Source organism: Gopherus flavomarginatus, chromosome 6 (assembly GCF_025201925.1).
Source record: "Gopherus flavomarginatus isolate rGopFla2 chromosome 6, rGopFla2.mat.asm, whole genome shotgun sequence".
Taxonomy (NCBI): domain Eukaryota; kingdom Metazoa; phylum Chordata; order Testudines; family Testudinidae; genus Gopherus; species Gopherus flavomarginatus.
The window spans coordinates 138,999,523-139,012,870 of NC_066622.1; the positions used below are offsets into that span (position 1 = coordinate 138,999,523).

The 13,348-nt window shown below is 54.7% G+C and overlaps 1 protein-coding gene across 2 annotated transcripts in view; it reads right to left on the reverse strand.

The window, feature by feature from the left end:
- Positions 1-1,893: 1,893 nt before the first annotated feature.
- The window catches only part of ARHGAP19 (Rho GTPase activating protein 19), a 75,300-nt gene continuing 63,845 nt past the window's right edge, over positions 1,894-13,348 (reverse strand). For both annotated transcript variants that reach the window (XM_050958143.1, XM_050958144.1), the window contains exons 7-12: positions 11,272-11,337; positions 10,289-10,477; positions 9,971-10,069; positions 8,023-8,115; positions 6,828-6,902; positions 1,894-5,977 (exon numbers count right to left, since the gene is read on the reverse strand). In XM_050958143.1, the coding sequence (XP_050814100.1) occupies positions 5,921-5,977; positions 6,828-6,902; positions 8,023-8,115; positions 9,971-10,069; positions 10,289-10,477; positions 11,272-11,337 (579 nt within the window). In that variant the 3' untranslated portion in view covers positions 1,894-5,920. The remainder of the gene's footprint in view (positions 5,978-6,827; positions 6,903-8,022; positions 8,116-9,970; positions 10,070-10,288; positions 10,478-11,271; positions 11,338-13,348) is intronic.

Below are 13,348 nucleotides of genomic sequence, written 5' to 3' on the forward strand. Positions count from 1 at the left end.
GCCTGGAACCCGATGCCAGGGATCGGTGCTGCTCCTCTCACGGTGCTAGGGAAGGATAGCGTTGCCCTGCTGGTGCCATGCCCGGAACCTGGTGCCGGAGAACAGTGTCTTGCCAACTGGGAGCAGCGCTGGGGCAAATGGTGCCGGACTGGCAATGGTGATCTCCTCAGTGTGGCCGGCTTACCTCTACATGGTGCTGGATGACACAGTGCTGGAGGCTTGTCCCTGACTGCTGGGGGCTGTGGTGCTATCACGGCAACGGGATCCCTGGCAGCCTCAAAAGTGTCCGGGGTGAAGGGCAGCTCTAGCTTCTCCACTTGGCACATCTCCGCAGAGTCGCTGGGCACTGGACTTGATGGTCCCCTCAGGGGAAGCGAACTCTACAATGCCGACTCCTGCTGTTTGGGTGCCGAGTGCTCCTTTGCGGGATTCACTGGCGGTGTCTGCCGGTCCTGCTGGCTTTGGCACTGGGGAGCGCCCCGTCAGTCTTCCTATACCACTTGTGAGGCACGGGCCAAAGCTTGCAGTGCTGGGGAGCGCCAGTGCCGAGGGTCTTTTAGGTTAGTCCTTCCTCAGCACCATGTCACAGACCAGGGCGCTCTGTATGGACGTGCTCGGGGCCGGGTCCTGACGGGCTGCGGCAGGCTGGGGCCGAAGAGCAGATTCCATCCACAATTGCTTCAGTTGGAAGTCTCGCTCCTTTTTCATCTGGGGCGGGAAGCACTGGTCTCTTTTGTGCACTTCCCCCAGGCATTTCAGACATGAGTCGGGGGGGTCACTCCTTGGCATAGGTTTGCTGCAGGCTCTGAACCCCTGGACTCACGGCATGTCTGGGAGCCCAAGGGGGAAGGGGTTAGGGATTGGAGGAAAAAACCTCACTCTTCAACCTTATCTATCACTATATCCACTAAGGAGGGGTGGGCAGGACTCCAGTTTCTAGGAAAAGGCAGGTGTTAGTAACGGGAGATTCAATCATTAGAAATGTAGATAGCTGGGTTTGTGATGACTGGGAGAACCGTATGACTTGCCTGCCTGGTGCGAAGGTTGCGGATCTCTCGAGGCATCTAGATAGATTTATGTGTAGTGCTGGGGAGAAGCCGGTGGTCGTGGTACATGTAGGTACCAATGACATAGGGAAGGGTAGGAGAGATTTAATCCTGAGTGGAGCGCAGGAGCTGGTCCAAGAGGTAACTATAGCAGGACCGCTTGGAAATAGTGACCATAATACAATAGCATTCAACATCCCTGTGGGGAGAAGAACATCTCAACAGCCCAATACTGTGACATTTAATTTCAAAAGAGGGAACTACATAAAAATGAAGGGGGTTAGTTAAACAAAAGTTAAAAGATACAGTGACTAAAGTGAAATCCCTGCAAGTTGCATGGGCCCTTTTTAAAGACCAGTTGAAGGAACATTCCATCAGCACGTGTGGAGGACCCCTGCCGCTTGCAGGAAACCTTTAAAGACCCCGAATGGGTAGGAGCGTGGCTTCATGGTGCCTCTAGAGATGGTGTCCCTAGCCTCGGTTTGCCAGAGGCTGGGAATGGGCGACAGTGGATGGATCGCTTGATGATTCCCTGTTCTGTTCATTCCCTCTGGAGCACCTAGCATTGGCCACTGTCAGAAGACAGGGCACTGGGCTGGATGGATCTTTGGTCTGACCCAGTCTAGCTGTTCTGATATGCCTCCTCCCCTCCACCATCCCGCAGGGTCAGCACTGTCCGAGTCACCCCCCCATCCCTCGGAGTTGCCCTTGGCCAGCTGCTTGACTTGTCAGAGGGGACTGGCTTGGCAAACAGCTATCCCCCCCACCCCGGAGCAAACAAACCCACCCCAAATCCTCACCCAACAGCAGGAGGTGACCCATGAAGCCGAGAATAGGCCACGGAGTGTAGAGCGCTAACAAGCCTTTAATACAGGAGCTCCCCGTTAAGGCATGGAGAGGCGGCGCCAGACTCAGAATCATACACTGCATGTATAAATAAGGACAAAGACTAAAAACGAAACTGAATGCCCAGGCTCCGCGGTCAGGCTCGTGAGGCCACTTCACCAGCAGTGCCACTCCCAGCACAGCCCAGGCCAGGGGTGCTCTACCTACCACAGCCCCTCTGCCCATAAGTGACGAGTTGGCACCCAGTGGTTTCTTGCAGCTGGGTTGGCAACACCCAGAGACACACCATGAGCCCCCTTTGCCCATGGAGTGTACAGGACAGAGGGTGCTGCCAGCGGGGCTCTGATCCCTTGTGCCCTGCGCTGAAATCCCCACAGACAAAGTCCCGGTAGAACACACTGTTTCTGTGGAATCCAGAAACCCCACAATGGGGACAGTGAGAAATAACCCAGTTACCAGCCAGGCCAGGCTGGGATCTATCAGGAGCCTGGACTCTGCCCTCCTTCCCTGGGGAGCTAGGAGATGGGCAGTGCCCATGCGCAAGGACTGAGGCCAGGAGCAGAAGCTGGAGGGAGGCACTAACCAGGCACCTGGCCTGTTCCTCACTGGGTAGAGGGGAGTAGCCAACGACCTGTACTGGAGTAGCACCAGGCTCCAGTGAAGGGGCTACCCCCTGCACAAGGACCATGCAGGCTGCTCAGTGGGTCTCTGGCTCCATAAAGTGTTTGACTTGGGGGTGCAGTCAGGAGGGTTGTGCTTTCCCAGGGTCACCATTCAGGGCAGGTGCACGCACACCTCTCTCCTCATAGGCCCTAGTGCCCCATCAGGCTTTCCAGCATCACTGCTATTCGTTCTCTGGGGGGAGCTGCACCTGCCAGCACCCCACGCACACAATGCTGCTTGCTTGGTGCAGTAACCATTAGGTCATCTGCTGCTAAGCTGAGTTATCCGTCCACCCAACAGCGTATTTGGATACAAGCTCTTTACAAAAGGGTTCCTGGCGGGGGTCTGTACGAGGCTCATTTACCCCAGCACTGCCTGGCAGCAATGCGAGCCCCGGGTCCATGTGCTGGTGGGCCCTGCACTGAACACACAAAGCTGTGTCCTTACTCCCTCTCCCCGGCCAGAACGCTGGTTGAGAAACACCTTTCTGGGACTGAGCTGTTCCAAATAATGGGGTGGGACATGCAACAGCCTCTGCCTAGTGGTGGCAAGGGCAGAGGCAGCCAAGGGGAGGGCTGGGGCAAGCCTGGCCCCCAGAGCAATGGCAAGCAGCCCCAGCTAGCTGAGGCAGAGAGAAGCAGGCGGACCAGGACCAGGACAGGGCTCCAGCCCTGGTGGAACTGAGCCAGGCCAGGCAGGATCCCAAAGGGCTACCTTGCAAGTGCCCAGACTGTCCAGAGCCCCAAGGCTATACGTCAGCGGTCTCAGGGAGGAGTGGGCCATGGAGTCCCAAACATGAAGGAGCTGATAGAGGAGAGCATGCTGGAACCCCAGTATTCAAGGATTAGAAATGAGGGCAGGCATGGGCCTCACCCTTCCCTGGGACCTACAAGCCCCCCCACTTCGGTACCACACCCAACCACTGCAAGAGGGTGGGGGGTTTGTGAGCCGTGCAGAATGCAGGGCTGACGCTGTTCAGCAGGGAAGGACAAAGACAAACCTCTCCTAGCTAGGATACGAGGCTAAGCACAAACGCAGCGTGTCCCTGAGCAAGCCTGCTCCTCTCTGTGTGCCAGCCAGCCAGCCAGCCAGCCCCGTGCGCGGCACTGCTTCGGGGACATCTGAAGGGGAGCTAAAAACCCACTTTTCCTCGTAGCTGTCTGTGAACATGAAGCAGCTTTGAACCTTTATGAATAAAGTGACTCACTGCTCCATTAAGGGGGGGGGGTGTATTTTAGATTAACACACAACTCCAGCACCTCCAATTGACTCCGTTGGCAGGTTTAGTAATCCAAAGAGAGGACTAGGGGTGTGGCCATACCCACCTCTGCCACTGTGCGTGGTGTCCTGGGCAGCGCCAGGAACAGAACCCTGGACAGTCCCCCACTTACCCACGGTATTTCTCTGACCCTGGACAAACAGGGGTTAGGGACCTGCACGGACAGGTCTGCCCCTTGCCTAGAGCTGGGCTCACATCCCTGCTTGGGTCTGTTCACACCTGATGTCACCACTCCTCAGACATGGAGAATCTGCCACGGGTGGAGCCCTGCCCCTGCTGGCTCTTGAGATTAGGAGACAATTCTAATTGGATTTCAGTGATTATCTGCTCCATCTAGGAGGGCTGAGAAGTGTTTAGCTGGCTCCCCCGCTGATTAAATCTTTACTTCACAGTGGTGAGCTTGTGTATCTCTGTATAACACAGTGCTCGCAAACAGACATGTGGCCGAGGTACTGGCTTAGCAGAGCACTTCAGCTTAATGAGCCAGACAGCTGACAGTGACCAGCTGCACCGGGGGCTTATTCTGTGTCTAGGTGATTTCATCCCGGTTCTGCAGCTCTGAGCAGAGATCCAGTCTCCTCCCGTGCCTCAGGGGACAGCTTGCTAACTGACTGTTCAGGCAGTCTGAAGTCCCTGCCAGTTTTAAAGGTGTATGTGATCAGCATTTGGTTACGATACACAGCCTGCAGGCCAGTCTTCGGTACCACTGCCAGAGGGAGGTATGTATCCTGGGGCACTGGGCCTGGCAAACCTACCTCCAGCCATCACTTGGAAAGCTGCAGCCAGCTTCCAGCACCCATCAAGCAACATCCTCACCCCTGCACAGCTCCGATGTAGACTCTGCCTGGCTGCCATGGCCACCTGCTGCTGAGGTCACATCGCCATGTTAGCCACAGACAACCTGTCTACCCCCCACACCCCCTTTCACATTCAAGAGCTTCTGCCTGGCTCAGCACCCACTCGATAGAGACTGTGAAAGGCCATTAGCTGTCCCCTACTTGTCCTCCAGAGACCTCGACCATGGAAACAACCGGGAGGTGACAAGCATGGTGCTGCGGCACTGCTGAATGCGTCAGGCAGCCGGCGGCTGATTAGAAACGAGACAGACCATCCAATGCCTCAAGTCTTGGCAATCAGCCATGATGGGAGAGGAAGCACAGCAAAGGGAGGCGACAGGTACATGGAAACACAATCCACTCCAGACGCAGTGAAACCTGCCTTCCAGCACCTCCCTGGCACGAGACACGGCCCTTGCTTAAACAAGCACATGAAGTATCCTCAAGGTTCGCTCTATGATTACGTCTGACCTTTAGTTAGAGACCACGCAGTCTGTTCCCGGGGCTGGTTTCACTGTGTGCTTTCTACAGACTGTGCTTTCTACAGACTATCCTGTAAGTAGCAGGGACTGTGGCTAAGGGGCTCTGTTAACATCAAGATGACGAGAGTTTATTCTGGAATCTGCTTCTTCGCCATTTGACATGAAGATGTCACCTCCCAATTCCCCTCCTTCCACCCCCATAGCTACACAGGGGCTGACATGGTCAAGCCAGCATGCAGCCTGTCAGGAAGGCAGAAATGGCCCCTGGGGTTGGAGATTTGTGATACTGCAGCCATCCTCCCCACTCATCAATACCTGCATGGAGAGAGCACTGCACAAGAGCTAGTAAGACAGAGTTAGCTGCCGGGAAGCGGCTGACCGTTCTCGTTGTTGATGGGAGGCACGAGGTAAAAACAAGACAAACGTGTTAAAAGCTCAGAGAGCGAGAACCCGGAGCACTGAACAAATCCAGTTAACACAAAGTTCCTGCCTTCTTCCAACAGGCTCTCTGGCCCTTCCTCAGGCCCAGGGTCAGACACCCTGCAGGTGCTTGGTTAGATAGTGGTTTGCCCATATTAACATGAGGAAGTCAGAGTCCTCACTATGCTCGCAGCAGGCCCTGTTGCGAGCCAAGCCCCAGTGAGCTGGGTTAGAGGGATCGCCGGAGGCTGCGGCACTCAGTCCTCTCACAGCTTGAGATGCAGCAGGCATTATTCACAGCTTACAAGTCCAGACGTCTGCCGCACACACGGGCTGGTGCCTGGTTGCTCAGATGGTTGGCTCCTTGGTGGAAGGCGCAAGGGCCTGCAGATGTTTACGGGAGTCCTAGGCCAGAGGAATTACACTGGTTAATACGCCCGAAATGCTGAGTATAACTGAGCGTGAAGGGGTCGTGTTTCTCTCCCCACAAGCCCAGGTCTCGGGGCAGCCCCAGGGTGGGGGTCTCAGCTATTCAGGGTCTCCTGAAAGCTAGCACACTGTATGAACAATCCCCACAGGGTCAGTAACTGGTCATCCTCCTTTCTCCTCCTCTAGGACCCACCAAGCCAGCACCCATCTCCTAGCAGGCCCCATCTCCACCACCACCATGCTGCTGCTGCGTGTCACTCTGTCCCTCCCTCTTACACCTGCTGCCAGCCCAGCAAGTTTCAGACAGTGTGTGCTTTCTGACAGCACTGGCCTGGGGAGCGCCTGGCTGGGGCTGACATTCAGCATTGGGAGCTGGGATGAACTTCCTTCCCGGGGGCTTTTAACCAGGCCCAAGAGCAGGCCCCGACTTTAACCAGCACATTCCAAAGCACCACACCAGCTGCACCTAGTCAATGTGTTCAATCCTCCCCACTCATTCTGGGTGACAACGTTTGGAAGCCCAGCGTGAGACAGTCACGCCCTGACTTCCAAAGGGGCCAAGCACACACAGCAGACTGCAGCAACCCTCATCTTTAATACAGAGAGAAAGACTCAGGGCACTGCAGCTCCCAGTATGCTATGATCCAGGCCACTTAACTGGAGATGGAGTATTGCATGCTGGGATCTGTCATCCTGCAGGCCTCATGCCCATAGTCAAGATAAAGGCAGGCACAGACTTGCAATGGGCTGCAGGGGTTTACATGTACTGGAGTGGTGTGGAGGACAACATGCGTTTATGGTACCTGGTGTGTGCAGAATTTCTCACCTCTTTCCTGCCCTCAGACAATTTCAGCTTTGCTCGGGTGCCATGACTTGCTGGAGATGCAGGCAGTCTCTGTAACTGGACAGGGTTTAAATAGTGAGACAGAAGCAGAAGGGTCAGAGGGAGCAGCAACAGGTTGGGGGAAGAACTGACACTCCAAGATCTTCCTTGCAAGCAGACCATGCTAAGTACATGGTAGGTCTCTTACTCAAGTCCAAATTCACCCCGACATGGTGTTACTGCACAAAGGACAACCATCTCCTGTACAGGGAGCAGATGCCTTTGCCTTTAGCTGATGGTTGTCTAGATTAACCCACCAAACTGACCTGGGCCTCGCACTGAGAGTGAGAGGAAAGATACAGGGCTGGTCTGGAGGCCAATATGAAAATAATCTGAGTTCAAATTGGAACGGTGCAAAGAAGGGCTCCTAGGATGATCAGGGGAACGGAGAGCGAGCTTCCGAGAGGAGACTGGAAGATGGTGGCTTGTTCAGCCTAGCACAGTGCAGGCTGAGAGGGGATCAGTTGCTCTCCATAAATACCCTGGGAGGGAGAAGAGCTGCTGCAGCTAAAGGACACTGCTGGCACCAGAACAAATGGAGCTATGGCTGGAAATGAGACGGTGGTTTCTAACCCTCACAGGGAAGCCATCTGGAGCAGCCTCCCAGTAGGAGCAGTGGAGCAAACAACCTACTAGTTTGAGGATGGAGCTTGATAAGTCAATGATGGCGACAATCTGTCAGGGCTTCCCTGCGATATCAGGGACAGGACTCCATTGCCAGGAGGTCCTGTGCTCCTAACATGAATCTTCAGCTCAGTCCCTCAGAGAGCACCATGGCAAAGATCCAGGGGAAGTGGGAGAAGCAGCTTCAGGAGGAGTGAGAAAGTGAGGCTGATATAATGGGATAAACCGGAGGGCAGAAAAGCCAAGAGAGAACTTCCACAGCACGACTGGAGCCAGAGGAGCACCGCCCACGTGAGAACAAGCACTGAACTCCAGGGCTGTCTCCATTCCAAGCCTTGGGTTGCACAAAGGGCTGTCCTCAGAATGGCGTCTTCTGGCCTCCTGTCTGATTGCAGACAGATCACCCACAGGCCCAGACTCCAGCAGAGCGCAGCCAACACTCCCTCGGTGAAGCGAAGTCCCATGTACCACCTCCCCTCCAGGAAGCACACGCAGCCCCAGGCACAGCTCTTACCAGGTGGAGGTTCTCTTTGCTGGCTCCCTCCGATTCCGGTGTGGAGTCCCTGCTTTTCCTTTCCAAGATCAGTGGGTTCCCCAGCATCCTCCGCTGAGTTAGAAAGAAGAGAGCATTGTTGGTAAGTGCGGAGAGAGGCCTTAAGTGGGGGAAGGGAGCGCTGGGACAGGATGAGGATTCTGGGTTGAAGTCACAGCCTCATGTGGCCAGCAGTTGGATGCTGGGAAAAGAAGCAAAGGATTCCCCGCAAACAGGACCAACCTGAAATCCGACCCAACAAGATTTGCTCAGAGGAAGGTGTGGCAGGGCACCTCCTCTCAGCACTTCCCCCTCTGGCCGTGGCAGGGCCTGGGGTAAAGCAATCACACTCCAGACAGTGTTTCTCTTCGCCTGCTGGGTTTACTTACCAGGATTTTGGAGGTAGGCCTCGGGGCAGGCCCTAGAAGTGCTCCTCCACCAAACAAAGAGAAACCATTTTACAAACACAAACCTTCCCCTGCCCCCTCGCTGGGGGATGTTGTCCTCTTGTAGGCCCCAGGGTGTCAGTCCTTCCCCTAAACAGGCATTCAGCTCTCCTCTCCCTCTCTCTCCAGCAGCCCGTGGTTGGACTCAGGTGTCCTGAACTGATCTGAGGTAACCCCTTCCCAACTGGTAGGAAAAAGGGTCTTTATCATTTTAGGGCTAACAGATCTGTCTTCCACCACTCGCTTGCAGCCATCAGACGGCCTTCATCACAGAAGGATGAAAGATACTCACTTCACTTTGCACGGGCACAAACACTGGGCCTGAGACCAGAATAGGCTCATTTAGCATGATATCCTGCCTCTGACAGTGGCTGACACAAGCTGTCCAGAGGAAAGTGTGAAACACCCCCGAGGGAACTGGGGATTTACCCACCACGAGGGAAGTTTCTTTCCCCAGCTGTCAGGTGGTGGCTGCCTCATGCCCTGGTGCAGGATGTTTCTATCCTCACACTGACATTATTGTTACCCTTTCTAATGTACCTGAAGACATGCTGATTATCTGGAGAAGCAGCTAATCCCATATCTGATTAGCTATGACAGCCTGGGGCAGCGAGTTCCCCAACTCATTAAGCATGGTGTAGAAAGGTCTTAGCAGTTTTCCATTTAAATTAAAGCTCAGAAAAAAGTCTTAACTATAAGAGCAGTAGACCAATGGCACAGCCTGCCTAGGGAGGTCGTAGAAGCTGCTTCGCTGGAGGCTTTCAAAAGGAGGCTAGATAGCCATCTCTCTGGGATGGATTAGACACAACAATTCTTGAATCTCAGCTAGGGGTTAGACTAACTCAGTGTTTCTCAATGACCAGTCTGTGGACCGGCGCCAGTCCCTGAGATCTCCCTGACACAGTTTAGGAAGGCAGCAAGCCAGTCCCTGGTATCAAAAAGGTTGAGAAACACTGAACTAGATGATCCTTGCGGTCCCCTCTAACCCTATGATTTACATGTGTTGGCTCCAATATCATTGCTCTGCCATTATGCAGGGTAACTAGAGCACAGTCTGTTTTCTCTGCACCATTCAGTATTTCATATCCGTCTCCTGGCCCTTCCTCCAGCAAACTGTCCCAGGCTTTTCAGTCCCTCCAGAGCTTGTCGTCTGTTCCTGGGCCCCTTCTAGGCTGTTCTGGAGCTGAGGTGACCTGTACACATATGCGTACACCCTGGGACCGATGCAGAGGTTTGGAATAGTCTCCATTTTGTTCTCTACCCCTTTCCTCAGGCACCTCAACTCTTAGTTTACTCTTCTGACCGCTGCACATGAGCAGGGGCGTTCAGTAAGCTGGACCATCCCAACATGCTGCAAAGAGCCAGGCCTGAAAGAAGATTTGGGAGCTGCCCCGAAGCATAGAAGAGGGAAGCGGGCAGGGCCAGAGAGGGACTTTGGCGAGAGACCCGCGGCAGACAGCACTCTGACGGGGAGCTGCAGTTACCTTGATGAGGCCGCTGAAGGAGCGGGAGCGGGTGCGCCTCCGTACCGGGGGTGTTGGCGCATCAAGCCCAGGAGTGAGTGTGCCAGGATGCTTATGGAACTAGAGAGAACACGCAGGGCACCATGTTAGGTGTTAAACCAACAACTCCGCTATCTTCCAGTCACCCCCGCCAGCTACCCAGCTCAGCTCCAGGGCACAGCACCCCAATCCCCACACGTGCTCAGGATCTGTGAGTGGCTTTGTGGGCGAGCCCTGCCTCTGGGAGCCTGCAGCCAGCGATGTGCTCCCTTGGACTAGCCCCTGCTCCCTGAACATTACCTGCCGGATGAGCTTTTTCTTTTTAGCAGAGTCTGGCATGCTGTGGATGTGGTGGAAGAGCTCCTTCAGCGCCTCTTCCGTGTGCTGCTGTGTCTCCTCCTGGTGGGACGGATCCAGCCTACTCCGCTTCTGAGACTTCAGGGGCTGGAGTTCCTTGGACCCGGCAGATGTCAGCAAATCCAGGTCATCCTGGGAAAGTTCAGAGGGGCAGGCTCATGTTCCCATGTCACTCCCTGCCCTAGTGCCAGCCTGCTGCACACCACAGGGTGGGCACACTGGCAATCCCAGGAGCGACATGACTCGTTACAAAACCCAAACCAGCCATTGCGTCTCAGGGCCCACAGGAACAGCTGTGCCAGCTCCCATGCAAGACCTGGTCACACCTCATTCCCATTGCTGTGCAGCAACAGTCTGCTAACAAACCCATTGGGGGCGGGGGCAGCAGTGAGAAGGTGACCGGACACCACAGGGCAGCAGCTCCCCCAGGCTGACAAGGGCTTGGTGCAGCTCTCCCTCCAGTGCATCATGGGGAAGGGCTGGTTTGCTGGAGAGCGAGGGGAGAAATTCTCTTTCCCCGTCTAGTGGAGGATCTGATCTCCAAGCTCCCCTTGCTGCAGCAGCTCGTGCAGCCCCCAGACCAAGAACAGCCTGACCACAGCGGCTAATGTGAATGGCTCAGGTCGGTTTGAACGCAGCAGCCCAGCAAAGAAGTATCTAGTCACTACACATACTGTGCCTGGGGACAGAGAATAGGCCTGGGGGCTGCCATGGTGTCTATGCTCCAGCTCCGCCCTCCAGTGCCATCACCCGGGTGATCCCGAGTCATGGTCCCATGGCAGCTCCCCCTCCTGTCTCTGGGCAGAGCCTGTTTCAGTTTTCAGCTTCTCTCACTTGTAAAACCCTCTGCACAGCACCAGAGTGACACACCTTCCTCCCAGCACCTGCCCCTTCCCCATGGGCAGCCACTCATCTGCTGTCCTTACCTTCGAAGCGTGCACTCGGGACCCCAGGTAGTGCAGCCTGGCACATTCACGAACGTATGCCGGAGCCTGGGCAGGGAGGGAAGGCAGGCAGTGAGCACAGATGAGAGCTGGCATTTCCCATGGGCCCTGAACCACTCTGCACACCCCACCAGCCCCTCTGCACTCAAGGAGCCAGTGGCTCCACAAGCACTTTTCTCTGTCCAATGCAGTGACAGGGATTGTGGTACAATGAGCTTCTGCTGAGACACGAAACCAGCCCCAGTGGAACAGAGAGAGTACAGCCAGACCAACATATCCTGAAAAGGGTCTAAGTGCTTTCTCCATTTGCAAATAATTCAGCCAGCCGCGGGACCCCGAGCCGGAGCCTGACTAAGAGAGGAGGAAATGCTCATCTAGAGACAGTGAGGCCTTGCAGAGAGAAAATGGGCATGCTGAGAACTGCTTTCCTAAAAACGGCAGCTCCAGGCCCCGGAGACCCATGACTGGCGAGCGTGCTGGATGGCCAAGACGCAGGCTACTCTGTAAATGAGCTCTGTCCTCCCTGAGAGGCCCTGGACTGGGGCAGAGAGCCCCTCAGCAAAGTCCCACCAGCCCACCCTGCACCTGCAGTGTGCAGTGCTGGGCCTCTCCTCTGGTCACAGTCTACCAGCTCAGCCTCAGCCCTGGGAGAGGCTTCGCCATGTGCGCGAATATCTATGAGACTGAGGGCATCCCACTTGCATACAGATTCAACTCCTATCAGCACTCACCAGGGGAGAGCCCCAGGAGATGTTCTCCCATACATAGGGACCCTGAGATCCCCAGAAATGGCCCTTGTGAACATCCTCTATGGCCTGGTCTACACTACACGTTTAAACCGATTTTAGCAGCGTTAAACCGATTTAACGCTGTACCCGTCCACACGAGGCCCTTTATATCGATATAAAGGGCTCTTTAAATCGGTTTCTGTACTCCTCCCCGACGAGAGGAGTAGCGCTAAAATCGGTATTACCATATCAGATTAGGGTTAGTGTGGCCGCAAATCGACGGTATTGGCCCCGGGCAGTATCCCACAGTGCACCTTTGTGATCGCTCTGGACAGCAATCCGAACTCGGATGCACTGGCCAGGTAGACAGGAAAAGCCCCACGAACTTTTGAATTGCATTTCCTGTTTGCCCAGCGTGGAGCTCTGATCAGCACGGGTGGCGATGCAGTCCCAAATCCAAAAAGAGCTCCAGCATGAATCATACGGGAGATACTGGATCTGATCGCTGTATGGGGAGACAAATCTGTTCTATCGCAGGTCCGTTACAGAAGACGAAATGCCAAAGTATTTGAAAAAAATCTCCAGGCTATGATACAGAGTCCACAGCACAGTGCTGTGTGACGAGCATAACGGAAAGCCAAAGAATCAAATGGATGCTCATGGAGGGAGAGAGGGGGTACTGAGGACTCCAGCTATCCCACAGTCCCCGCAGTCTCCAAAAAGTATTTGCATTCTTGGCTGAGCTCCCAATGCCTGTAGGGTCAAACAGATTGTCCGGGGTGGTTCAGGGTATATCTTGTCAATTTACTCCCCCTCCTGCCCCCCATGAAAGAAAAGGGAAAAAAATCATTTCTTGACTTTCTTCAATGTCACCCTATGTCTACTGAATGCTGCTGGTAGATGCGATGCTGCGGCAGTGAAGAGCAGTATCCGCTCCCCCCCCTTCCCGGTGGCAGATGGTACAATATGACTGCTATCTGTCATCATAATCAGCCCATGAGTGCTCCTGGCTGGCCTCAGATGAGGCTGGCCAGGGGCACCTGGGTAAAAATAGAAATGATTCCCGGTCATTCCCATTAGATGGTACAGAACGGCTGGTAACCGTCCTCATCATAGCAACTGGGGGCTGAACTCCATCAGCCCCCTCCCTTTCATGTGTAAAGAAAAGATTCTGTATTGCCTGGACTATCATAGCAGCGGGATGCTGGGCTCCTCTCCCCCACACCGCTTAATGTCCTGCCTGGACTACCATAGCAGCTGGAGGCTGCCTCCCCCCCATTTTATCTCACTAACAAGCCAGTGTTTCTTATTCCTGCATTCTTTATTACTTC